Genomic DNA, 26,251 nt, shown 5'->3' with positions numbered 1-26,251 from the left:
GGCATTGCTCTGATCGGCATCCCCGGGCTGACGCACCATGACTTTTGTACCGCAACGTAGATATGTCGATGCATGGAGCCGACATGGGACTGTGCCTTATGGGTATTGTTCCTGTTGCCTATTTTGGCTTCTTTCCCAGTACAATCGGGCGTACATCATGCATGGAAAAGGGTATGAGAAAAGCCGTTATGACGATATCGGCACATGAAAGACTGACACATCCCCGTCAGCTTCTATTAAACGACGCATGATCACGGAGCCGAGAATCCATGACCAGATCATTGGCTCTGGGTTCAGTCATCTAGACCCGTCGCTGCATGACAAGCTTCCTCTGACCAGTTGCTGTGGTGCCCACCGAGTTCTTGCCAGTCAGTAATCCGGATTCCGCCCCATTGGTCTTCTGCAAGGTTGTAATACTGGTGTGGATACCGCTATCGCGAACCTCGGAAATCTCATTCGTGGTCGGATGAATTTCAATTCACTGTGCCTTGTCGGTGCCTGCGTGTGAGGCGGAGAAGTCGTACCTGACGTGTAACAGACCGATGCCCACTTTTTCATGAAGCCTGTTGTTCTTCTCTTTCCGCTCTCGGTGACTTTCCACCCTGACCTTGATCATGCTCTGGACACTGCAGCTGTGCCTATCAGGACTCGCTGGCATATCCTCTCATCTGGTATACTTCATACAAGGCGAACATCACATCCAAGCGCCGAAGATATTCAGATTCTATCTACTCCTGACGTGCTTGGTCTTCTGCATCGAGGCATACTGTGAGAGAAAGAGGGTACAAACCGCAATCTTGATGGCCACTTCAGTTTTGTTCTGCTACGCCATCGCTCTTTTTGGTAGCATGTTCATCTATCGCGTGTTCTTCCATCGTCTACACGATTTCCCCGGCCCTCGCTTGGCCAAGGTATCGAAGCTGTGGAACGTTGTCAAGGCTTCGAAGTCGACCAATTTCAGACTCATGGAAGATCTACACGACCGCTACGGTGATTTCATCCGCACAGGTACGAAGAACCGAGTCTTGTTGCCAGTGCCTTATCTCGTTGTGTACATACCCAAACTAGTACAACGCAGGTCCGAATGAGATATCAATCTTCAAGCCTGAGGCCGTACGGGCTCTCGATGGGCTCAGTACGAAATGCACAAAGGCGCCGTGGTATGATATCATGCAACCTCGAGTCTCCGTTGCCACCACGAGGGACAAGGAGTCCCATAGCCAAAGGCGTAAGATATCGGAACGAGCTTTCCGTCCTCAAGGTGAGAAATCTCAACATCACTCATTATGATTTTATAACTGAAGGCATCTGTCTAGCTTTGCAAGAGTATGAGCCTCGATTATTGAGATTTGCAGCACAATTGTACCTACGCATCTCGAAACTGGATGGGAAAGCCGTCGACGTCTCCAAACTCTTCTACCTCTACTCATTCGATGTTATGAGTGATCTAGCTTTCGGAGAACCATTGAACATGCTCGATAGTGACGAGTATCACTTTACAGTTGGGCTCCTGCAGGATGGTATGAACCTTCTTGGACCACTATCGCCTGTTCCTTGGCTGGTCAGAATCGGTTATAGTATTCCAGGGGTAGCACAGAATTTCAAGAATCTGCTTGGCTGGTCAGCGCAGAAGCTTCGAGATCGAATGAAGGTATAGTCTCGTTCGGCTGTATTATACGGTACGATAGAGTCTGACATCATGAGCAGAACGAGCCTGCGAAACGGGACGTAAGTTGAGTAGTGGGTGACTCACTTACTCTATAACTGATCACAGTAATAGGTCATGTCATGGCTTCTAAAAGCTAGCCAAGATGCGGGTCGCTTGGAAAAAGATCAGCACTGGCTCCGGGGGGACTGCTTTGCTCTCATTGTCGCTGGAAGGTATTTGTTGCAGAGGAAGATCCCTCAAAGGAATCCCCGCTGATGTTTACATGTCGATGAAGTGATACTGTCGCGTCGACTCTGATATCCATCTTTTACCACCTCGCTGATGACCCCAGCCAGATGGTCAAATTACGAGCAGAGCTGGAGAACGTCAACAGTGTTCCAGGCTTGGACGCCCTGAAATCAATGGCACATCTCAACGGCATGATCAATGAAGCTTTGCGGTTGCACCCTGCCTTACCTTCGGGTGGGTTTCGGGAGACACCCCCCGAAGGCTTGACGATTGCGGGTCACTTCATACCAGGAAATGTAGTGGTATCAGCGCCGAGATACTCCTTAGGCCGGCGTAAGTGGAACTATCCCTGTGACTGGGAGTTGTGGTGTTGATCTTCTCCAGTCGAATCGTGTTACGATCGATCCAACGAGTTTGTCCCGGAAAGATGGTATGCAAGGCCAGAAATGATCAAGGATGACTCAGGCTTCTCTCCCTTCTCCATGGGTGCGTCTTACCCTTTCCGCACGCAATTCCCGATACTCATCACGTTTATCGTACACCAGGGCGCTACAATTGCATCGGGAAGAACCTTGCGATGATGCAGATTCGCAGTGTCGTGGCGAGGCTCGTAAACGACTTCGATTTCGCATTTACGCCCGGTGAGGACGGCGTGAACGTGTGGCGAGATCTCAAAGATCAATTCAACTCGCACCCGGGGAAGTTGGAACTCGTGTTTGCTCCGCGACGTTTCATATTGGCGGACCGTGAAATGTAAAACAGTACGGCAACCCGAGGTTCGGAGGGGATCTGAATATCTCATGGTAAATGTAGTCGTAGCGGAGACCTAGCTTTTGAAGTAGGGCCACTGTTGCGACAGCGCGTTGAACATGAACGGATGCCACCGAGTTGAACTTCTATCTGTCAAGAAGCCCAGTTACTTCCAGACCGAATATTCTCCTTACGTATTTCGCCAATCGACTTCCGCTGCTTCCTCCATGACTTGATCCCGTCCGTCACCTTTGCGATGAAGGGAGGTGATGTGGAAGTGGTGGTGGGGGAGGGTGAGGACGCATTGGTGGTGGAGTGGGGAGGGTTGAGGTTTTCCTTTGCCAATGGCGGAGTGGATGTGCAAATTTTGCGTTTTGGGATAAGTCGGTGTCCAGACCAGCTTTGAAGAGCACAGCTGGATTGCTTGACAAAGGATACCATCACAGCAATCCTCTGATCTGCAGGAGCAGATGTTGCGAAGGGTTTGCGCTGATGTAGCACTGAGCCGTAATATATGCTGACTGCACACTCTGCGGACTGCCCTCATCGCCCATGTTCCATACATAGTCTATATCCAATCTACAGATATCTCCCATCCGGATGAGGCCGAGTACTCAATCTCCGTCTAGGCATCACCTCTTCCCCAAGATACGAAGGAGTCCCGCCAGGTTCCCTATCCTCTTGCGGCCCATACACCACGCCTGTGGGCACATGTTCTTCGATTGCCTCACTCAAACATCATTAGCAGATACAGCATTAGCCTCTCTACCAAGTGAGCAATCAATAAATCGTTTCTGCATCAATGGCCACCTCAGATGAGATGATGCTTGGCCCATAAGCTGTTCTCTTGTAGAAGACTCTCATAGCCCTAGCCTAGATAAGCCTAGCTCAATGTAGAGTAGAGTAGTCAGCTGCCAAGAATCTGTTCCGCCCAGACTCTGACTTAACCTCCGCAACGTAGAATGATGCAGTAATATATGTTCCAACTGACATGAGAAGGAGCTGGAGGCTTTATAACTCCGTAAGAGTCGGAATGGAAAAGAATTATGGGGTAAGAGGAACGCCGTTATATATTATGCCACTCTCTCATGTGACGCAGAGCGCCATTGCCCTTCTCAATAGCAGACGCCGGACAGCTAGACCCAGCTTGGGGGTTACACTCGGTACGAGCAACATACCCGCCCTAGATTCAATGCCCAGCTTGAACGGAGCGCCTAGCATGAAAGGGACACCCAGCTTGGTAGGAATGAAAGGTTGGCTACAAGAACTTGGGCATTCAGTATCAGTATCTATTCGGAGGCGATATCGACAGCTTGTTGACCAGAGGATTAGGAAAATGACGTCAACAGTCTCAATGTTGTACATGTCGCAGGGACGAAAGGGAAGGGTAGCACATGTGCTTTCGTCAACTCGTTCCTGAAAGCGCATGGCGAAAGGACCGGGTTTCCACGAAGAATCGGACTCTACACTTCCCCCCATTTGAAGCATGTACAAGAGAGGATCCAGATCGACTCAAAAACCATATCGGAAGACCTTTTTGCGAAATACGTTTTTGAAGTCTGGGACGGTTTGTCTCACAACACCCCAAAACCCCGTTACCTCCAGCTTCTAATGCTTGCGTCGGTCCACGCATTCATTAGAGAGGGGATTGACGTTGCGATCTACGAGACTCATAATGGTGGAGAATATGACGCTACAAATGTTATCCAAAAGCCTATCGTCACCGGAATTACAACAATCGGGATGGATCATATTGAGCAGCTCGGCCCATCGATCGAAAACATCGCCTGGCATAAGGCGGGAATTTTCAAGTATGGAAGCCCTGCTTTTTCAACTCTCCAGGAGCCCGCAGTTGCTACAGTATTACAGGCGCGAGCAAGTGAGAAAAATGTGGCATTGGGGTTTGTCGATGTCGATCCTACACTGCCCTGCAAAGCGGATGCGTTGAAGCCAGAGGTCCAGCAAAAAAATTCTTCGCTTGCTATCGCTCTTGCCGACACTTTCCTGAAGGCAAAGGCACCTAAAGAGTATTGTAGCCTGATGTCGCAAGACGTTATTCGAGGTGTAGATCGTTTTTTCTGGCCCGGAAGATATCAACGGATCATCGATGGGGACTACCAGTGGTTTCTTGATGGAGCCCACAATGAGCTGAGTATTCAGAAGGCTGCGCAGTGGTTTGCTGAGACCGTCTCGGAGAGCCAACGGTACCTGGAAATGTCCAATTTGAGAAACACGGAATCGAAAGCTGAAAATTCCAGCAAAATCCTGCCAGTCACGCGCATTCTCATTTTCAGCCACGTATCTGAACGCGATGGAGCGGCCATCCTAAAAGGTGTTGCTAGAGGTTTACAGGAAAGTGGAATGCAGATACAACACGTCATCTTGAGCACCTATGAAGAAAGACAAGACGGTACTGTCGGCATAAGTATGGCCATGGATAATTGTCGATGGTACCTAACCCTAGCTGATTGTCCATGCAGATCAATGTTCAAACCCTCCCAAAAAGCCTTTCTCACTAGATGTTCAGAAGGATTATGTTGACGCTTACAAGAGTATTAATCCCAATGTCGACATAGCAATTGAGCCAACCATTGAGGGTGCTTTGAACCTTGCAAAGGACATAGGAGATCGTGACAACGGAATGCAGACTTTGGTGACAGGAAGTCTGTACCTAGTCGGTGGTGCTCTCCGCCTCCTGGAAACAAATGCTTGAGAGATATCCTATATAATAGACTTTAAGCTGAGTACGTTCGTCTGCGTGGCTCACTACCTGTTGTAGGTGAGCTCGTGGATAGAAGTGATAGCGCGCATAGAATGTGCGTCCGGTTGCGAGCATTTCAATCCTCATTCACTTCTGCAGTATCTGCTGTTAAAGCCTCGCAAAGGTAAGTGGAGACTGCCGCTAGTCGCTTCACGAATTCTCCAATACGTTGTGGAGGGGGAAGGCTGTCGATTAGGCCAGAAGGCTTTCGCAAGGTGCAAATAATGCCTACCTTCACATCTGTGTTGCGCAACATGAGAGGTCCCTCTTACGGATAGTGGACGAGAAAACAAAGTCCCACCAGAGATCTTCAGAAGTTTATTTACGCAAATATTCACTATGATCATTGATGAGCTGTTGAAGGGTGACGCACGGTGGAACGTTCGAAGACGAGAACGGACTCGCTCTTCTGCAGAAAACCTCACATGAAGCGGAAGACTGCAGTCCGCCAGGCACGAGCTCCTTCAGTGGTGGCCGATCAATGTAGTCTCACCGTCTTCCACCGGACAAATATTTGTGCGGAGCAAGGATATCTCGCTGGCTAGGATACTCAAGTTTCAAGGCTAATTCTACGAAGCGTTGGATCTCCCCCGAGCTACACTCCATGACAGTGATTCCGATGATGTCGAGGGCAATGATTGGCGACGCGTGCTCCTCTCAATCATCGGCGATCTATATTGCGAGCCTGGGTAATCTCTAGAGGCTCAAAACCTCTTGACACCGGAGATAGTGAAAACAGTTTACGAAGGCTCTCAGGACACCAGTAGCGGTCGTCCATCGCAACTCAGATCGGCGGAGAGCTCCATAAGACAAGGCTTGTATGAGCAGGGCGGACAAGTCTTATGCAATGTCGAAACCTTTCTTGAGGCTATCAGCAATCCCGGCGTGATCACATAACCGAAGCGTCGATCAAGGCATGAACCATTAGACAGTGGCTTGAATACTTAGCATATTTGCTCAGGAAACACCATCAGAGATGATACAGATCGGGTTGGCTGGAGTGCAGGTCACGTTAGGGTTCTGCGCAGGCGTGCCATAGGTTCCCTCACCAATATTCCTTACAAAGCAGGAATTGCTGCGCTGCCGTACTAGTACAGGTATAGCCACGACATTTGGCTGCCCGAAATCCCAGCCGTCTCTTGTCTTTTCTACGGATGGTCTGTCAACTCTGAATCCAACTTCAACAGCACTGAGTTAGATTAGCATAAGAACAAACAGTGCTTCTCTTACTTTGCGCTTCAACTTCTCCATTAGCTTGCTGCCGTCGTTTACTATGTCTGTTACTTTGAACGCTTGAACGGCTATGCTTTTAGAATGCTACTCCGGCTGCCAATCACAGAAGGTAGGTACTTGACCGAACCAGACCACGATACGTAATTCGACGACAACTCATACACTTCTCTTTTGACATTCCAAGGCCTACCGATTTGATGATCTCTTTCGCTGATGCACACACGACAACGGCACGCAAAGGCGTGCGAAATGTGCAGCCCAATAAAGTGCATAAATGATTAGACCTGCAGACCAATTACATTTAACAATAATAATGCAGCCGCCGATCATCATCATGGAAGCGGAATTCTCGAATTGTTAGTTGCGGATCACATCTAAGGAAGCCGCCGAGTATGGTACGCCGATGGGATTCCTCAGGGTCAGAATCGATGAGATATCAAAGCCATGTGGCTGACTAGTAAATACGAATGGCAAAGATGGTGATCAAGTAAAGTACTGTAAAAGAATGACGGAAATGTACATGTATCTTACCTGGAGTGCTGTAGAAACTAAGTCCAAGACCGGGTTAGCTTGCCCAATGACCCCTTCCCTCTCTGGTATACAATAATACAATACCCAGTATATTACTTGACAGCCCATACGGTATCATGCCTCTTGCCGCCAACTTTGTCGCTCATCCTCTACAAAATTCTTCCCCAAACAAGGCGCCTCTTTGCGGCATCCGCAACCATGGCAAGCCGCACTTACGCAGTATGCCAGCAACCGCTCCTCCCTTCCATACTACGACTTACCAATACCACAGGACGCCGTCGCTGCCTTGAATACGTTGCAGACTAATTTCGCTATTGTCGACGCCATCAGGAATTCTGGCAAGGGCATGAACAAGAACTCTATACCTGAGATGGTAGAGTGGTGCCGCAGGATCGGATATGAGGTGCGAGCCTCCACTGCTACAACAAATAGGATCGCCCGCAGACGCAGCCAAACTGAGACGGAAGACAGCCTTCGGATTTCAACCGGCTGAATGCTATACACATTGCCGGGACCAAAGGCAAGGGTTCGACCAGTGCGTTCATCTCTTCTATGCTGGGTCAATATCGCTTCCCCTCTACCCGGAAGCCCGAAAGACCACTGCTCCGTAAAATCGGTCTCTACACCTCACCACACCTCCGATATGTTCGTGAGCGCATCCAGATCAACAACCAGCCTCTGTCGGAAGAAGCCTTTGCTAGATATTTCTTCGAGACATGGGACCGATTAGAGGAGGCAGCAAGGGCCAAAGGCGAGCCGCCAGATACAACCGCGAAGCCGGGCTACTTTAGGTTCTTGACGCTCATGGCATATCATACGTACATGAGCGAGGGCGTCGATACCGCAATCACTGAATGCGGCATTGGCGGGGAATACGATAGCACAAACGTCCTCGTCAAGCCTACCGTCACTGGCATCACGAGTTTGGGAATCGATCACACGGCTATGCTGGGGAACACAGTTGAAGAAATTGCGTGGCATAAGGGGGGCATAATGAAGGCCAGCGCTCCTTGTTTTACAGCTCCTCAGCCTCCAGCTGCCATCGAGGTTCTCCAAAAGCGTGCGGATGAGGTCCCTACAAAGCTCCATGTGGTCGGCAGAAACCCTTTACTTGAGGATGTCAAGCTTGGGCTGGCCGCCGACTTCCAAAAGATCAACGCCAGCCTCGCTGTGGCCATCGCGGATGCCCACCTCGTGGCTCTCGGCCAAGAAAATCGCAAGCGCCAAGACGACATGCTTCCTCCAGAATTCATCCGCGGCCTCGAAGAGGTGCGCTGGCCCGGCCGCTGCGAAACCCGCCGCGAGAAGAACATCGCGTGGCACATAGACGGCGGCCACACGCTCGAGAGCATCGAAGTCGCAGGCTCCTGGTTCGCTTCTCAAATCCCTCCCGCCCGATCGCGGAAACGGACGCGCATCCTCCTCTTCAACCAACAAACCCGCGACGCCAACGCGCTCGCCAAAGCTCTCCACCGCACCCTCGCCTCCGCTCTACAAGACGAGCAACCTTTTACACATGCGGTTTTCTGCACCAACATGACCTTCAGGGAGGAGGGGTACAGGCCTGATCTTATGAGTATGAATACTAGCGCTGCAGCCGCTGAAAAGCTGGATGTGCAAAGAGGCTTAGCGGAGACGTGGAGGGGGGTTGATCCTCAGACCATAGTCGAGGTGAAGCTGAGTATTGAAGAGGCGGTGGGGTGGTGTAAGGATGTTGCAGGGGTGGAAAAGGGGGATGCGGAGGGAGAGGTGATGGTGCTGGTGACGGGAAGCGTGCATCTGGTTGGGGGATTCCTAGAGGTTTTGGAGACGGGCAAGGCTTAGATAGAGTCATGTATCATCAGGCAATTTTGCACTCAACATGCAAAAGAATTCTACTTTTTTCGCAACAAAGATATCCGGCTTAGCTCACGCTGTCAAATGCATTGTTCACAGCACTCAGTGGAGCCAATCTCTCCCCTGCCCTAACCCCTCCTAGCCTCAATTTTCCTCCTCTTCGCCCTCAACGCCTCCGCCTCCCCCTCCTTCTGCCGGTTCGAATACAACATCTTGTCCAACACCTTCCGCTTCTTCCGCCCCATCATCATCTTCCTCCTCTCCAACTCCTCTTCCTCCTCCCTCCGTCTCTTCGCCGCCTTCTTCCGCGCCTCGTCTCCTTTACCACTGCCTTTCAAGATCCCCTTTACGGGCTGCCCGTTGGCTTTGGTCAGCGTTTCGGAGAAGTTGAGGCCAGCGGCTTCGGCTTCGAGTTCGCGTTGGTGCTGCGTGAGGGTCGGGTCGGTGTCGGATTCTGGGGCGGAGTCGAAACCTGCGAAGGAGTCGGCTTCGGAGGCGGGCTCGGATTCGGACTCGCTGCCGGCGATGGTCATGCCGTGGTCGTCTTGGAGATCGGCTGTTGCTGGTGTCGATGCCGAGGGGGCGAGTGCTACGCCGTCTGCGGCAGCGTCGTCGGATTTCTCCACCTCCTCCTCCTGCGCTTCTTCGTCTTCGTCGTCGGAGAAGCCTTCAGCTTCCTCTGCTTCGCCTTCGCGTTCCTGCTCCGCTAAAGGCGCGCTCGGGTCGTAGGCGCCCTTTGTCGGCTTGACCCATGGACTAAGGTGTGGAGGTAGGGTCGCTCCCGGTGCGTACAGATCAGGTCGCAGAAGCTTGAGTTGGTTGATGCAGTCCCATACCCACTGAGGCTGAACTAATGTTCGGCCGGGTACTCGGTACCCAGGCCTCACGACGGTTGTGGGCGGTGGATCTGAAGGACTCTCGGAGACTTGCAGCTCTTCGGGAAGGCTTGCCATGGGCGGACGGTCGACTATTTGATGCGTGATGGTTGGATCGGCTTCGTTGGTCGTGAAGGCGCCATCGCCCAGAATGGCATCCCAACCTATTCGCTTACAACCAAAAGCACGAAGAATGAATTCGAGTGGCTGCCGAGGTGTCTCTCGAGACAGGAAGAATGTGAATGGTGCGAAGAGTGAGCCAGCTTCATTGCCGCCGGCTTGGGGCTGTGGGAGCACATCTGCGTCGTCTCCAGTGGTCTCGAAGGTATCAATAGCGTCGTTCATTTCCTGGTCTAAAGCCTGGTATTGGTCTTGGCCTTCTAAAACGTCCAGCTCTGCGTTTGGACCCTCCTTGATGGTAGCAATCTGCTTTTGGATTTCTTCATTCGTTTTTGTTGGCACCGTCCCTCCGTCCACTTCACCATTGACATGTCCCTTAAACGACTCGATCTGTTTGGGCTCTTCAATGCCCCTTCCCTCTAGAACAATTGCATCCAACTCGCCTCCTTGCTCATAACTCTTCGCATTGAACCTTGGAGGATAGATAAGACCAATAGTCGTGTACAATCGGAAGTTGACAAAGCCGAGCAGAGTCGTGTAGAATTCCACAAACGTACCCATTATTCTGAAATCCACATCCCCGGTCACTCGCTGTACGAATTTATATGGCACCAGCCATAGTATATCTTGGCCCTGTATCGTGGCTTGGTAGTAAATGCCTTTGATAGAAAGGAATGATTTCCGCAGCGAGTTTGTTGTGATCAAGTAGTGTTCGAACTCGAGGCATAATCTTTGACAAAGAGCTATGGTTTTAGGTGGGACAGTGGACGTGGATGGCAAGTTGGCGAAGAGGAACAGCAGGGACAATGCATCGTCGAGGTCGCGGAGAGCGTCGACAAACTGAAATACCAGGTACGATTAGCGACATTCCACCAGCCGGAGTCTAAGATTCCGTGCTCCATTTGGAAAGCTTACCGTCGGGTATCTGTCCTTGATGATATGATCAAGCGAGAGCTTCGTCGCTCCTTTCTTTTCCAAACGTGCAGCATCTCCAACCTCGCCTCGACCTAGATGCCGTGAGATCTTCTTTGCCAGCGCTTTATGGTCTCTGAACTTGGCGAGGAGAGGCTCATGTAGGAGGTACTGAATGTCTCGCGTATAGTAGAAGGTGGTAGAGGGAGTGGAAGATTTGGAAGCCTTCTTCTTGCTTCTAGGTTCTCGAGGATATATGCCTGCACATTTGTCAGGTATGCCTTTGATACAGATATTTGACGATTGCACACCCTTGTAGATGCATAGGCGTCGGAAGTCTGGTAGCGATACTTGAAGCTTACGCACTGCCTGAGTCCTGGCGAAAGTCAGCTACTACATCTCGGAGAGAAGCTATCAAACATGCACACACCTGGTAATGAAATTCTTGGCTTGACCAGCCGTTCCTGCGAGCCTTGTCAACGAAAGTCAAGTCACTCAGCCAATGTGAGCAATCTTACCTTTCTTCTTTATTCTTCCCATGGTGTAAGCACTGATATGACAAACTATGTCAAATTCCGAGAGTAGAAAGTTGAAAGCTGATGTCGAGAAATTCCGTGCGCGCGAAAAGTTGCCCCAGCTCCGGCTTTACATCGGATACCGGAAAGTCGGTCAATCCTACGAGTACTAGCGCCAATATTTCAAGATCTCGGGTCTTTATTGCGGCACCTCAGTACCATAGGTGGCATACGTTGTTGATCTTGATGCCTTTGGAGGGGGCTAAAGAGGGCCGACGCTCTTGAAGCTGGGAAAAAAGTGTCTTAAAGTTCTATACTGTGGTGATTAGACAGTGGTGAAATTGAATTGTACATTCGCTACGGGTTTTCGCTGGAGGATTCTTGCATGAATACTTCAACGAATCAAAAATGGATCCATTTATCTTGCAGTCTTTGGGTATCGCTTGGCTTTAACACCCCTCGTCTATCTTTGACTGTTGTTGCAGAGGACATTTAGCTTAGACGTAGTTGGACAGCCAACGGAAAGCTTCGTAATACCCTGATAAAGAGTCAGCTTTATCTCCGCTCGTCCTTTGTCTTGTACACTCACCTTGCCGCATAACAACACTGCACATGAAGACCTCAATCGGCCTCACACCCTCCAACGGCACCTTACCCTTTCCTGTCGTCTGCCACATGCCCAGCTGATGCCTAAGGTCCTCCTCGCTGATAGCATCTGGGTGATCAATTTTATTCCCAAGGATACAGAATGGGACCTTGCTCAGCTCTTCCATTGCAAGGAGGGCATCGAGCTCGGCTTTCGACTCCGCGAAGCGTTCGTGATCTTTTGCGTCGACGAGGAACACGATCCCGGAGACTTCGGGGAAGTAATCTTTCCACAAACGACGGGCTAGAAAAAGAGAAGTGTTCAGTTCGTGACCCCAGTGCCATCAGTCAAAGTGGCATCAGCGACGCAAAACGCACCTTGTTGATGGCCACCGAGATCGAAGGTTGTGAATCGGCAATTGCCTATTGCGAGCTCTTCGGAGGCTGAAGGGGTCAGTATGCGGTAGGGAGCCAATAGTAGGCGTAATGGAGCATACTGGGATGTAGAGTAGGTTGTAGGATGGCGACTCGGTCATTCTACGTTTACTGTCAGCGAGAGAATTCAAGCTTGTCCACTCCTGTCGAGCTCGTGCTGATCGGCCCGACAGCGAATGAGAGCCATACGGAAGGACGTACCTTTAACATATGTAGCAACGTGGTCTTACCCGCGTTATCTAGGCCGAGAAAGAGGAGTTTGGCATGCTTATTGAGGAGTCCCAGAGAGGCGAGAACGTCCCAGACTACCGCAGCAAACAAAGAGTCAGCTCTTGTATCGCAGGTAGGCAGAAGAGAGAGGGGGAGCAGGCCATCCAGTTGCAGTAAAAAAAAGCTAGGTGGCAGCTTACACCAGTTAACGATGAACATGCTGAAAGATCATGAGAGAAGCTCAGGCATATACAAAGAATGCAGGACGGTATGGGCGCCAGAATTCACAAGTGGCAGAGCTGAGTATGGATGGTAATGTTTGTGTCGTGTGATTTCCGAACGCAAAAGTTGTCGTTGGCGTTGCAGCTTTCGGAGGCAAACCTTTGGGCTTCGGGTGAGCTAATCTACGGCGCTCCATAGCTCCATATTCGCAAATACAGATCCACGAGCCAGATACAAATGATTCAGAATGTGGCCACACTTGAAACAAAACCCTATCATATTTCAGAAAACAACATTCGCTGAATAGATAAGAGACAATGCGGAGAGGCAGTAACTGTGTCGGTGAAATTTGCATACTGTGCTTGTCCTTGATGCACAAGTTCTGTCAAGATTCTAGTTGGTACAGAGGGTCCATGCGGCACCGACGACATCAATATGCGCCTACGACAGACGCCATGAGAGCAGAGCATGCCAGAAACGCCGACTCCAAGGACTCGCTCAAGATTCAGCAATCATCTCAACGAAGCTCGCACTTCTCCTCCACTCGATCCGAGACCGTCTCGCCTGAAGACGAGTCCACTGAACCTCCGCATCATTCTACTGTGACTTATCGATCGTATTGCAGCGTCACAACAGTCGTCTAACAATTGCAAGCTCCACCACCTTGTGTCCCAGGCGCCTCGGGTCTCAGATCAACCCCTTGTCGTGGATTCGCCCTCATACCGCGATTTCCAGCTTGTTCAAGAGGCAACTTTCGTGCAATGGCCGTGAACAGCTCTCGCACATTCTCCGCCGTCTTTGCTGATGTCTCAAAAAACAGCAGCCCAGCCTCCCGTGCGTATGCTTCGGCGTCTGCTGTTGTGATAGCACGCTTGTCTGGGTGTTCAGCAACAAGGTCTGATTTGTTCCCTGCTAGAGCGATAATGATGTTCTCATTTGCCTGCCTTTGGAGCTCTTTTACCCATGACTTTGCCTTATCCAGGGACGACTACCTTCCTATTAGCAGGGCTTGGGCGGACTTCGCGCAGGGCATATACAGCTTGTGTGATATCGTAAACCACGACTGCACAGTTTGCGTTCCTATAGTACATCGGTGCAAGCGACTTGTATCTCTCTTGGCCTGCCGTATCCCATATTTCGAACTTGACAGTCGTGGCGTCGTCGAGGGAGATGGTCTGTGTGAGGAAGGCAGCTCCGATAGTAGATTCTCTGTAGTCATCGAATTGATCCTTGAGACGAATCAGCAATCATTCCGCACCTCGATTTCGTTGTGGCGGCAGAAGAACCAGCTGTTGGTTAACTGACCTTGACAAATCTCAGGACAAGAGAACTCTAATGGACAAGCGTCAGCTTTCTGTGTGCTAGATGTGGCTCAAAATGAAGTAGCAACCTTTCCTACTGCAGACTCTCCTACATCATGGTCAGTCTTTGAATGGAGCAGCAAGTGGCTGGATGTACGGACCAAGCAAAACAAGCTTGAATTGGGCAAACCGAGCTCCTGGCCGGGCGCCAGTGGAGACCCGGGATGACATGTTGCCGGGACTTTGTGGTAGGTCTTAGATAGTATCAAATATTACAGTTCTAAATGCGGCTGAAGGGACGTCTTAAAGTCTTAGGAAGCTCGAAAATGGAGACAATGGAGGCCTTCGAAAGGCAAGAACGGGTGGTGCCTTAGCGTGACCATCAAATGACGAGGTCTGTAGGGCTGATTCTGCCAAGACCTGCAACTCTGCGACTCTGCGCGGCAGCTTCACCCTCGCAACCACCGCACCGAATACGTCCACGATGATACACAATAGCGATCAAGCCTCCTTCTCAGCTTTTTGAGAAGTAGCTTCTTCTCTTTACTCCGAAACACTTCCGCTTCACGGACGACCGACTTCCACAATGCGTAGCCTAATTCCTTTCAGAGACATTAACGTCCATGCCTCTTCCTCACATTACGCCTTCACGTCTCCTTCCTCTCCTTCGGCCCAGACGCTGGTAGTCGAACGCCCCTCTGGAGATTTACGACTCAATGATGGTGCGCTGTTGGGCGCCAAAAGGGTGTCGAGTATTGCGGGCATACTCGGCATGATCAAGCTGAGATTAGGTGAATCGGTCTTGCTTCTAAGGCAAAAGACGGTGCTGATAGAACCGCAGACAAGTACATAATAGTAATCACAAAAGCACAGCCAATGGGTCGCCTGAAAGGGCACATGGTCTACAAAGTCATCTCCACGGAATTCCTTCCACTGCGCGAGCGCGCACTCCATGATCCAGATGAAGACACCTACCTCAGCCTACTTAAAACTCTGCTGAAGACAGGACCCATGTATTTCTCATACTCCTTCGACATCACCAACAGCTTTCAACGTCAAGCCCAATCAAATCCCTCACAGCCAATATGGAAGAGAGCAGACGACCGCTTCTTCTGGAACAAGTTTATTCAGTCAGACCTCATAGACTTCTCGAATGGTGCAGGAAGTGGTTCTGGACTCCGTGGAGGCCAGCAGGCTGGAGCCGACCCCTTCATCCTTCCTGTCATGTTCGGAATGCTGAGAATCACACAAACCCGCGTCAAGGCAACTCCGTTGACGTTTACACTAATCACAAGAAGATCCAGGTACAGAGCCGGGACTCGCTATCTTACTCGTGGCATTGATGATCAAGGGCATGTTGCGAACTTCAATGAGACGGAGCAGATTGTGATCCTGAACGACGAGACAGGAGATCTAGGAGGCTTCGCTGGTGGTGAAGGTATGCAGAACGGCAAAGTGGGAGGAAGTGGAGGTTATGACACACAAGTCATGTCTTATGTCCAAACAAGGGGAAGCGTACCGGTCTACTGGGCAGAGGTGAATTCGTTGAAATACGTCCCGAATCTTCAAATACGCGGGGTAGAGACAGCTGTGGAGGCTGCACGGCACCACTTTAACGAGCAAATAAGCTTGTATGGTGACAACTACCTTGTCAACCTCGTCAACCAAAAAGGTCGTGAAGATCGAGTCAAGAAAGCCTACGAGCAGATGGTACGAATTCTGGTCTCCTCGCCAGATGAAGCAACGCAGGCAGACTACGTTACGGAGGAGAAGATACATGTCGTGGAGGCTAGCCAGAAGAATCAGAAGTACGACCGACTTCATTATGTTTACTTCGATTTTCACAACGAGACCAAGGGACTGAAGTGGCATCGCGCCCAGTTACTGCTTGATCAGTTAAAGCAGGGTCTCAGTGAGGGCCAGTATTTTCGCGGTGTGGACATGCCGGCGGATGCACAGGGCCGTCTGGAGGTACGAAATCGGCAAACAGCGGTGGTTCGAACGAACTGCATGGATTGCTTAGACCGGACGAACGTCGTTCAAACAATGCTCGGTCGCTGGACTTTGACGCGGCAACTGACTGACGTTGGTGCTCTGAAGCCAGGGGAGTCTGCTGATGACGACAAGTCGTTCCAGGACTTATTCCGAAACATTTGGGCAGACAATGCTGATGTCGTGTCAAAATCATACTCCGGGACTGGAGCTCTTAAGACAGACTTCACGCGCACTGGCGAGAGGACAAGGGCTGGGATGGCTCAAGATATGAACAACTCCATCACTCGCTATGTCAAAAACAACTTCGGAGACGGGCCACGTCAGGATGCATTTGATCTGTTTCTAGGCGCATATCTGCCTTCGACGTCCATCACTGATACCAACCTTGTCTTCAGGGATCGAAGACCAATCTTGATTCAAGCCATACCATATCTGTTCGCTGCTAGCTTCTTCCTGGTCATGGTTACTTCCCTGACAAGAACCCAACCAGAAACGACTGTTTGGCCTTTGCGTGTGTTCGCTTTGTTGTGGATGGTCATTGGTGGCTGGTGTGGGCATTTCATTTGGTCCCATGGCATGCTATACGTAAGTAGCCGAAGCCCCCAAGCCGGAGCCTACTGACCCCGTATCTTTTCAGGTCAATTGGCCAAAGCTCAACACCCCTCGTTGGGCTCAAGAAGGCTATCAAGAGACTATGGGTAGCGTTATGAAAGACAAAGTGATAGGGAGCTTTGTGCCTCGTGAGCGTGGTGCAAGTAACGTCCGATTGGGTCATCTCGAAGAGGGCAAGAAGAGGATACAATAATGCAGCGTCTGAAAATTCTCATAGTGTGTTGTACCTAATTAATTCCCTCTAAGCTACCACCTTTTCTGACTGCGCTTTACATTGATCTCAATGTGCGCTCCGTCGAAAAGAGGTTAAGCTCCCCGACTGGGCAGTCTTTGCTTCAATTTTGTGATATCAGCCAGCAAAGCCATAGGACCGGTATGGTTGCCAGGTTGCTTGGAGGGTTTGGTGTGTAGAGGGAGCCTCCTGCACACATACTCATACACAGTTTGGGGGTGGAGGCCCATGGTATTGCACTTTCCTGGGACAGCAGATTCATTCATTTCGTAGACTTTTGAACGAGTAGTTCCTGTACGCCAAGGACCAGACACGGTTTCCAATAATAATTGCAGACGAACAACACCTGTTGAAACGTAGTAATTCCCTGGAGAAATCAGGTCCTAGATGTCGTTACAATAGTCGTCAACGATCCAGTTAGTTGCACGCGTCCGCTAAAGTGACAAGTCTTCCCCGCAGCATCAATGTGATCACTGCGCAGACAGGCTACGCGATGCGAGCTATGTTCTCGTATTAGAGCCCCCGAAGCTTCTCTCAGATACACAATGTCGTCTACTGAAGAGGACGATGCGCAACTTCCTTCCTCTCCGCCACTCCAATCAGCTCAGCAAGCGGCTGACCAACTCTCCGCGGAGAATGAAGAAATTGACTTGGCAAGCGACTACCTGTCTGATGCGCCATCCGATCACAAGCCTGACATACAGCAATCGTCCCAAAGAGGTTTTAGCGTTGGGGACGGTTCTGGAGCCTACCAACCTGTTGCAGAAGACGAGCGTCAGGACTTCTTGGACGAGGGTTCTCAGGACTCCACATCTCTGCCGTCCCGCGCAAACAAATTCCGTGGACCGTCCTCGACTTGGCGGAATGGGACTGCTCCGGAGAGGGACCTAGCAGCCAGTCTTGATCAACTGCAAGCAAAGGATCTTAGCATCCATCTGTACAACTCTTTCAAGCTTCGACAGAGGAGTCGCACTCGGGATCTAGGCCGGCGAGTTCGAACCTCAGAAGATTTGAGGGAAGCCAGTGAAGGGTCAAAATGGATCCCACCCAACGTTTGGACTGCTTGGCCTTTACCGCCTGGTATTGTTCCGAGAGAGCATGACGAAAGGCGCTGGGAAGAAGACGCTGTTCCTTCCGAGCTGCACCACATTAAACCAAAGAGACCAGGTCAGCATCTACAGGAAATGCTCGTTGCTCAAGTCTTAAGGAAAGCTAAAGGACGGTTTCATGATCGGCTGTGGGAGGGTGAGCCACAATCGGCGACGATTACTACATCTCAAGGACTTCAGTATCAAGGCCGGGGAAGGGATTCCAACGGGAAATTCAGTGCCAAAGAAGACCATGAGATCCCCGACCAGAAGCCCGTCGTCATGGCTGATGACCAACAAGCAAGCGAGATACTACAGGCGACAGTACAGCACATGATGACCAAGCTGGATGATCTACTCATGGGACTGCATCATGCTAGGAGTACCTATCTACTTGTTGAGGACTCTGACATTGAGTCTCAGAGCCAAACAAGCGAGCGGTCAACATCGAGAGGCAGGCCTCCGAAAAGGAAGCGGGAAGCATCAAAACCTGATGAAGACGCAGGAGCAAGTCATGACACGCCAAACCATCCTGGCTCCGACTCCGACTCCGACCATTACCGTCCTAGCAGAAAGAAATCTGGCTCGAAAGGCAAAGTTCTACCCACCAGGTCTTCTTCGCGCAGATCGCGGAGTCAGAATTTTCGTGACCGTAAGGGGCGTCTAGGTCTTCGAGATTGGAGCGATGTGCTGGGCGTTGCTTCTATGACTGGTTGGCACCAGAACCTGGTGGGCAGTGCTACTGCCCGATGTGCCACGCTTTTTGGGGAAGGTATCAAGTTCAGAACTCTTCAGGAGGGTAAGGAGGTTCACGAAGAGCACTTGTATCTACCAGATGCTTCTCCCATTGTCTCTGGTGAGAGTAGGCAGAGTAACACTTGCCGAGCAGGAGAAGGCTCCAGCAACAGGTTTGAGGGTGTAATGGTAGGGGGAGTCCATGTCGATGGCTTTCTCCAGCCGATTGAAGGGAAAAAATCTTGGATTTACAATAACGACAAGCAGTCAAAGCAGAGGCAACCATCGCGTCAATCCAAATGATAGAGTGGAACGATGGAAGGTGGATTTCCGGATGGATCAGACTCCATCTGGATCTACTAGTTGAATCTAAAGTAACATGAAGTGAAGTGAGGAATGCTCATACAATCGCCCAGATCTGACTTCCGCCCTCATCGTTCCAAACCTCACTTCTTGATCGAAGCATCTACTATTCGACATCCTTCGGCATCTTTCTGTCAAATTGTCTTCACACACATCTATCCTCACCACCATTACTACTTTATATCGACGTACCTTAATTTATCATCAAACTATCTGTTGACTTAGACGTGGGTGGACACAGAGGACACCAACTCACCGCCGGAAAATTTCGCTTCAGATATGGATGTGGACATGGACGAAGTAGACCCTTTGCCTGCAGGCTTTGTCCGCCGAAACCCCAACCCTATCAACTTAGAGGACGACAGCGGCAACGACAGCGATGACACACTCCTTGGTGACGAGATTGTTGAACGAGTCGTACCGCCAGTATCCGAGGCTCGTCGAAATCGACGTCAAGCCAGAATTCAGGCTGCGAGATTCCGGGAGTTACAGACGTATACGCAGAACGGCCGTACTTTCGAGGTCGGCAGAACGATTCAGAGACAAGACGGCAACTTCCGCCGCATTACTTCGATCAAACAAAATCGCAGGTCCGGTGCGATTACGATCGAGAGCTTCCTGGACAATCATAGAGTACTACAGACACTTAGCTACAACGGACAGACCTTGAAGCCCGGCAAGACCGTTGAGATGGCGGATGGAGCTTTTCTTAGGATCAGAGCCCTGTTAGAAGATTGCAGAACAGGTGAGGTCCTCTTAAAAGGCTTTCGGTTCCAAAGGAATAAGTCCTTGGAGGGGGTCCTTGAGTTTAGGAAGAACGAAGTCACCATGATGGCAAATTATGATCCAAACGATTCCCGAGACATTGCTGAACAGAGTATCGAAACCATCAACCTTGCTGCCGTGGTCAAAATTCGCGAACTCATCAAAACCAATCAGCAGTTCCCCGCTCTAAGCTTTCGCGAAACTGATCCGGAGAGCCTCAGCTTGAGCAAAGAGTACATGAATGACCACTGTCGACTAGTCTGTCGGTGGAACTATGTGAAGATCAACAAGAATGAGGGATTCTTGAGAAGGATGACCGACGTTGAGTCAGATGAAGGATGCGCTATTTCGCAGTGTCAGTTGAGAGACGATTATCGAGGGCTTACAACCAAGGGAGGAGATTGCGCAAGATGGCTTGACACAGAAGAAGCTTTTGATGGTACGGAGCGGATGAGATGTTTCTTCATCGATCCCTTGGGATTTCACACTCCAAACCGTTCGACTGACATACCCGAGAATCGAGAACGACGACGACGATACACTTTCGGAGATGGATTCTGTGGTGGTGGCGGAGCTTCACGAGGAGCCTATGGTGCAGGGCTCCGCGTTGAATGGGGCTTCGATCACGACCCTCATGCCATCGCTGCCTACCATGCAAACTTTCCTCATGCTCGCTGTGACGGCATCGCAGCAAGCGACTTTGCCACCGCCATCAACGAAGAGTACAAGGTCGATATCCTCCATCTATCCCCCCCATGCCAGACGTTCTCACCTGCACACACTCGGCCGGGACCGAATGATGAAGGGAATGAGGCAACGTTCCTGGCCACCGAGGAGTTGCTCAAGAAGACACGGCCACGAATCGTGACATTAGAAGAGACCTTTGGCCTAACTCGCACTCTGGTCAACGTTGAATGGTTCAACACCATGATTCAAATGTTCAGCAAGCTTGGCTTCAGCGTCCGGTGGAAAGTCTTCAATCTTCTGGACTTTGGCTTACCACAGCCTAGGAGGAGGCTAATCCTCTTCGCATCCTGGTAATTTCCAGCATTCACACAATTCCAGAATCCAATTACTGACTGCGTGATTTCTTAGCCCCGGCGAAACGCTCCCAGCCTTCCCTGAGCCTACACACTGCAGAGCAGAAGACTGCGATCGCTTCCCCCATCGCTCCAAGTTCACAACGGTGTACGACGCGATCGGTCGTATCCCACACGACTTCGCAAACCATAGCCCTCATCTAATGACCAAGTTGAAGAAACCTCGCTACTCTGGTAACCTGCCGCTTAGGAATACGATTACATGCAGCGGCAGCGTTAACTATCATCCATCGGGGACGCGGTGTTTCACGGTACGAGAGTTGGCGTGCCTGCAGGGTTTCCCACTCGAACACCGGTTCCTTCGAGGGGAGAGAAGACAGATTGGGAACGCCGTGCCTCCGATTGTCGCGAAGGTGTTCTTTGAGCAGGTGGTGAGAGCGTTGCGGATGGCAGATGGGCTATAATTAGTTTGATGAGGCAAGGGTTGGATGGCTGTCAGAAAATATGACAGATACTGTGATGGACTCGGAGAGGATGCGTATGACGAACATTACTACCGCGAGATTATGGATATTGATGAAGGAACAGTGATGAAGGTTTGGAAACGTTGGAAGAAAGAAAAGGGGAATGTCTCGTTGGCATCCATTGTCCGTTTCTCTTCGGTGGGACAGACATATTAATGTTCGTACCTACTACTATACAAGTCTGTCTGTCCATTCGAATACGAAAAGAAAGAAACAAAAGAAAGAATGTAAATAAAAGTCGCACTCGACATGACCACAACATTCAAAAGAATGCAAGTATCGGTCTATCGAGCCCCTCTCTGAATGAATCCACGCGCCCAGAAGCCCTAGAGCCTACCCGGCCCATGAGCCACGCACCGTGACACTTGACCACCAAAGCCTCCGCCTAGGCACATGCCCACCCAGAAAACTCTCCCAATGAAACAGCGCACCCCAATCCCAAATCTCAAACCCTGACCCGACGAACGAAGGAACGAAACCAACACCCCTCACAAAAGAACAAACGGGCTGCACACCGGCACGTACTCCGTCGTCGTCGCCGACACCGTCACCGTGGGCGCGGGCCCGGACGTCCGGACGGCCGGCCCGTTGCCGATGTGCACCGTCGTCACCGTCAGCGCGCGGCACGCCCCGCAGTCCAGCTCGTGGGGCAGCGTGACGGTGGCGCCGTAGGCGGTCGATGCGGCGCCGGGTCCGTTCAGGGGGCGGAAGTGGCGGAACGAGGTGATGGTCGCCGTGCAGGGGAGGTGGTGTGGGGGGATCGGGTGGCCTTGGTCGCGGGGTGTGGGTGTGGGTGAGGCGGGACGGGGGATGCGCGAGAGGATGTTTGGGGGTCCGTGCTGGGCGTGAGGGCGACAGCAGTCGGGCCTGTTGAGGGGGCATTTGCCGCGTGCGCAGTCCGGGTCGAGATCGGCGTTGGCACGGTCGGCTTCCATGGCTGGGGCGGTGGGGTCGGAGACGGGTGGGTTCGACGGTGGGAAGTAACCGCCGTGGCCACGGTGGGGAGGGAGCTGGGGGTCTTCGCCTCGTGGGTCGATGTCCACGGGGTGGCCGGCGGGGAAGGGTCGTGGTGGGGAGGGGTCGTTGGCTTCGGCTTCGGCTCCGGAGCCTGAGGTTTTGCGGAGGAGAGGTGATGGGGAGCGAGGTTCGACTGCGTCGCTTGGTGAAGGGTCTTTCACCTCTACGACGCGACCGGCTGGGAAGGGTCGGGGTGGGGAGGGGTCGTTGGCTTCGGCTGCCGAGCCTTCAGCGGTGCGGAGGAGAGGTGATGGGGAGCGGGGTCCGATTGTGTCGCTTGGTGAAGGTTCCTTCACTTCTATGACACGACCAGCGGGGAATGGTCTGGGTGGTGAGGGGTCGGCGGCTTCCTTTTCTTCACCAGTTGGGAAGCGCGAGAGTGGATCCCTCTCCTCCAGTGGGTTTCCTCCGTCCAGTGGGTATTTGGGAAAGGGTCTTGGAGGTGATGGATCACTGGCTGCCGTGTATATTTCCACCAGCTTGTGTGGTGCTGAAGGGTCCCTTTCCTCCAGTGGTGGTGAGGGGTACTTCACTTCGACGATGCGACCAGCTGGGAAGGGTCGGGGAGGAGAGGGGTCGTGAGCCTCATTCTCTCCGTCCGTTGGGAAGCGTGACAGAGCTGATGGGTCCCTCTCCTCGAGTGGGCTTCCCCCTTCCAAAGCGTACTTGGGAAAGGGTCGCGGTGGTGAAGGATCATTTACTTCCACGATGCGGCCAGCTGGAAAAGGCCTTGGAGGCGAGGGATCCTGTGAGGCTGAGACATGGGTTGAAGTTGGTAGAAGAGCAGGAAGGGCGAAGCATCCTGTAATGAGAACGGCCACAACTGGAGGGAAGATTGAAAGCTTCATAATGATCTCGTGTAGGATCGAGAGGTCTGAGGCTGGAGACTAGATGTGGGAAGATTGTGATGAGAGAAAGACACGAGAGACAGAGAGAGAGGAATGGACGGACAATATATATAGTTGAGGCAAGCAGCGCAGTCGAAATTTTCTTGCAATCAACGGCCTTCGTAACCGGAGTAGGCAATTGCCACGTCTTACGAGAGAGTTGATTTGAGGGCAATGCAGAATTTGCAGTGCAGACATTTCAAGCGCAAAAATGAGATGGATATGGAATTGAAGCATGGTTTTGGAAAGCTTGAAAAAGGTTGGTCCATGGTCAAGGCCGAGCGTCTGGTGAAGTATCCCTGGATAACATGCTCTTGGAACGGTAAAACCCATGGTCACCCAATCCCAAAAACGCTTGCAATTGAGTTTAACAGAATTCTGATTTGACAGCCAGCCTACCACGAGTCGAGGTCTACCAAAAACGAGAGATTTTCCTTTTCACTACGGCCTAATGCTCTTGAATCAAAGGTCAGCTCGAAAGAGACGTCACTCATTGCATATAATACTTGTTCAATATATCGCATATGCAGTACCGTCGGATGGGTGTAGAAGTAGGGATATAAGTTCTTGCCAAAAAAACCGCATCCACGCAAATAGACCGCAAGAGCAAGATCGAGAGAAGGTGGAGAGGTGGTGATAAATGTTCAAGAACGGACTAGTTCAGTACTACTATCTTATCTTAGCGCATAACACTCCCTTGGGTTCCGCTGGCGCTTGGCCTGGCGTCGTCATTCAAGACTTTCTCTCTCGTTTCTTATTTTGGTGCTTTCTTCAATTGCCCTTCATACTCCATACCAAAAATCGTCATCCTCCTCTTTGAATGTTACTTCGCTGCAAATACCCTACAGTCCTTTGCTTGGAGCTTCTATTGCTACTTGAGCTCAAGAGCAGAGACTATGGGCTCCAACCATGCGGGGCTCACTGAGCTCCCGGAGGGGATCTTCTCTCTACTAGATACCGATCTCTACAAGCTGACAATGCAATGCGCCATTCTCAAGTACCTTCCTGACGTTCGTGAGTGCCTAGCATTTTGGTAGTCGAAGCTTCCGCTGATATGGAGCAGGGGTCACATACGCCTTCACGAATAGGACTTCGGACATGCGACTGAACAGGGAAGCCTATCATTGGATCGAGGAACAGGTCAAGAGTACGTCAATACGGTCAATCGGCTGCATGTTCTATGCTGATGTTGGATGATAGAACTAGGAAACATCGCACTCTCTCCAGAGGAGCTTCAGTACCTGAAGGGTACTTGCACCTACTTCAACGACTCCTACCTACGCTTCCTCACTACCTTCCGCTTACAGCCTTCTGAACAAGTCAAAGTCTTGTTCAAACCTCTCAAAGATACTGGCAGCGCACATGACCTGGGAGACATACATTTTGACATTGGGGGCTTATGGTTGCACACAATACTCTATGAGATTCCGCTGCTTGCTCTCACAAGCGAGGCATACTTCCGCTTCTGCGACAGAGACTGGAGTCATACGGGGCAAGAACACAGAGCGTACACCAAGGGCATCAAGCTGATGGAAAATGGCTGCATGTTTTCCGAATTTGGCACACGACGAAGAAGAGATTACCACACTCACGACCTGGTAATGCAAGGATTGACGAGGGCGGCCAATACTGCCTCAGAGCGAGGATGGAAGGGCAAGTTGAGTGGGACGAGCAATGTTCATTTCGCTATGAGATACGGTGTCCCTCCAGTTGGCACTGTCGCCCACGAGTGGTTCATGGGCATAGCATCCATAACCGATGATTACGAACACGCCAATGAGACTGCCTTGAGATACTGGGTCGGCTGCTTCGGCGAAGGTGTTTTGGGCATAGCACTGACGGACACCTTCGGCACGCCTACCTTTCTCAAAGCTTTCAAAAAGTCTTTACCAACAGTAGCCGAAGCGGAAGTCGATACTGTTGACACTCAATTGCCGTCAGCGCCGCTTCCGGCAATTTCTGCTACTCACACCGTGGTCGACACCAAGCCTTCTGGGGACCAGCCTCCACATCTTCATGTGACGAACGTGGACCCACCACGCTCGTACGCTCAGACTTTCACAGGTGTCCGCCAAGACTCTGGGAATCCTCTGGAGTTCGTCAAGATGATGCGGGATTTCTATGATAGTGAAGGTATCACGGACAAGAAGACCATAGTGTTCTCGGATTCCTTGAACATCGAGCTGTGTCTTGAGTACATGCAGGCCGCAGAAGAGGCTGGCTTTATTCCTACTTTTGGCATTGGGACTTTCTTGACAAGTGAGTATCTAGAGTCCGGATAAACATTGACCCAGCTGACCCGTCGCAGATGACTTTAATCACCTTTCCACCGGCACAAAGTCCGCACCTCTCAATATCGTCATCAAGATCTCCTCTGCATCCGGCCGTCCTGCGATCAAAATCAGCGACAATGTTGGAAAGAACACCGGTGATTCAGATACCGTAAACAAGGTCAAGGAGACTCTAGGCTATGTGGAGAGAAAATGGGCTGCTGGTGACGAGAAGACACGGTGGGGAGTCGAGGGTCAGGAAGCAACAACGGCTAACGTGCAGGAATGAGGGATGACGATGTGAGAGTCAGGGACCGATATGACTGATGATAATGCGATAGAATAGATGGTGGATAAATAGCTTCAGAAGCTGGCTTCAATAACATCATGCATGACAGTAGCTCCTCACCCCTGGGTCTGAGCTACTCTTTCCTAGGGGGTTCTTGAAGCAATGGCAACCCCCGGTTCTACCATGCCCTGCTGCTCAAATCACCAGCTTCGTAGCCCTAAACCACCACAGGTAGCCATTGGCTCCATCTT

General features: G+C 51.1%; 9 protein-coding genes across 9 annotated transcripts; 5 read left to right on the top strand and 4 right to left on the bottom strand.

Moving 5' to 3' along the window:
* Positions 1-848: 848 nt before the first annotated feature.
* Positions 849-5,360, top strand: HO133_008294 (uncharacterized protein; the record flags this gene model as incomplete). The annotated part of the gene is made up of 12 exons (XM_037299161.1): positions 849-1,008; positions 1,079-1,261; positions 1,356-1,651; positions 1,708-1,728; positions 1,781-1,881; positions 1,944-2,230; positions 2,282-2,383; positions 2,443-2,609; positions 2,660-2,700; positions 2,757-2,784; positions 3,980-5,072; positions 5,128-5,360. 12 exons carry the CDS (start codon positions 849-851, stop codon positions 5,358-5,360), a joined length of 2,712 nt encoding a protein of 903 aa, XP_037155162.1.
* A 2,010-nt stretch (positions 5,361-7,370) lies between these two features.
* HO133_008293 (uncharacterized protein) lies at positions 7,371-8,996 on the top strand (the record flags this gene model as incomplete). The annotated part of the gene is made up of 3 exons (XM_037299160.1): positions 7,371-7,391; positions 7,444-7,575; positions 7,644-8,996. 3 exons carry the CDS (start codon positions 7,371-7,373, stop codon positions 8,994-8,996), a joined length of 1,506 nt encoding a protein of 501 aa, XP_037155161.1.
* A 140-nt stretch (positions 8,997-9,136) lies between these two features.
* HO133_008292 (uncharacterized protein) lies at positions 9,137-11,455 on the bottom strand (the record flags this gene model as incomplete). The annotated part of the gene is made up of 5 exons (XM_037299159.1): positions 9,137-10,843; positions 10,919-11,175; positions 11,227-11,291; positions 11,346-11,379; positions 11,434-11,455. The coding sequence occupies 5 exons, from the start codon at positions 11,453-11,455 to the stop codon at positions 9,137-9,139; spliced, it is 2,085 nt and encodes a 694-aa protein (XP_037155160.1).
* A 472-nt stretch (positions 11,456-11,927) lies between these two features.
* On the bottom strand, positions 11,928-12,879 carry HO133_008291 (uncharacterized protein; the record flags this gene model as incomplete). The annotated part of the gene is made up of 6 exons (XM_037299158.1): positions 11,928-11,968; positions 12,020-12,319; positions 12,394-12,459; positions 12,513-12,552; positions 12,652-12,755; positions 12,861-12,879. 6 exons carry the CDS (start codon positions 12,877-12,879, stop codon positions 11,928-11,930), a joined length of 570 nt encoding a protein of 189 aa, XP_037155159.1.
* Positions 12,880-13,522: 643 nt separating this feature from the next.
* Positions 13,523-14,414, bottom strand: HO133_008290 (uncharacterized protein; the record flags this gene model as incomplete). The annotated part of the gene is made up of 5 exons (XM_037299157.1): positions 13,523-13,870; positions 13,920-14,111; positions 14,188-14,214; positions 14,273-14,292; positions 14,345-14,414. The coding sequence occupies 5 exons, from the start codon at positions 14,412-14,414 to the stop codon at positions 13,523-13,525; spliced, it is 657 nt and encodes a 218-aa protein (XP_037155158.1).
* Positions 14,415-14,769: 355 nt separating this feature from the next.
* On the top strand, positions 14,770-16,983 carry HO133_008289 (uncharacterized protein; the record flags this gene model as incomplete). The annotated part of the gene is made up of 3 exons (XM_037299156.1): positions 14,770-14,974; positions 15,025-16,763; positions 16,816-16,983. The coding sequence occupies 3 exons, from the start codon at positions 14,770-14,772 to the stop codon at positions 16,981-16,983; spliced, it is 2,112 nt and encodes a 703-aa protein (XP_037155157.1).
* A 584-nt stretch (positions 16,984-17,567) lies between these two features.
* On the top strand, positions 17,568-21,014 carry HO133_008288 (uncharacterized protein; the record flags this gene model as incomplete). The annotated part of the gene is made up of 2 exons (XM_037299155.1): positions 17,568-19,034; positions 19,434-21,014. 2 exons carry the CDS (start codon positions 17,568-17,570, stop codon positions 21,012-21,014), a joined length of 3,048 nt encoding a protein of 1,015 aa, XP_037155156.1.
* Positions 21,015-22,025: 1,011 nt separating this feature from the next.
* Positions 22,026-23,402, bottom strand: HO133_008287 (uncharacterized protein; the record flags this gene model as incomplete). Its single annotated transcript, XM_037299154.1, has 1 exon — positions 22,026-23,402. One exon carries the CDS (start codon positions 23,400-23,402, stop codon positions 22,026-22,028), a length of 1,377 nt encoding a protein of 458 aa, XP_037155155.1.
* Positions 23,403-24,337: 935 nt separating this feature from the next.
* Positions 24,338-26,000, top strand: HO133_008286 (uncharacterized protein; the record flags this gene model as incomplete). The annotated part of the gene is made up of 4 exons (XM_037299153.1): positions 24,338-24,455; positions 24,505-24,588; positions 24,642-25,700; positions 25,750-26,000. The coding sequence occupies 4 exons, from the start codon at positions 24,338-24,340 to the stop codon at positions 25,998-26,000; spliced, it is 1,512 nt and encodes a 503-aa protein (XP_037155154.1).
* Between the last annotated feature and the right edge of the window lie 251 nt (positions 26,001-26,251).

Source organism: Letharia lupina (assembly GCF_014066315.1).
Source record: "Letharia lupina isolate WasteWater1 chromosome Unknown contig_5, whole genome shotgun sequence".
In the NCBI taxonomy this organism is placed as follows: Eukaryota; Fungi; Ascomycota; class Lecanoromycetes; order Lecanorales; family Parmeliaceae; genus Letharia; species Letharia lupina.
This window is presented reverse-complemented; position numbering and strand designations above follow the sequence as displayed.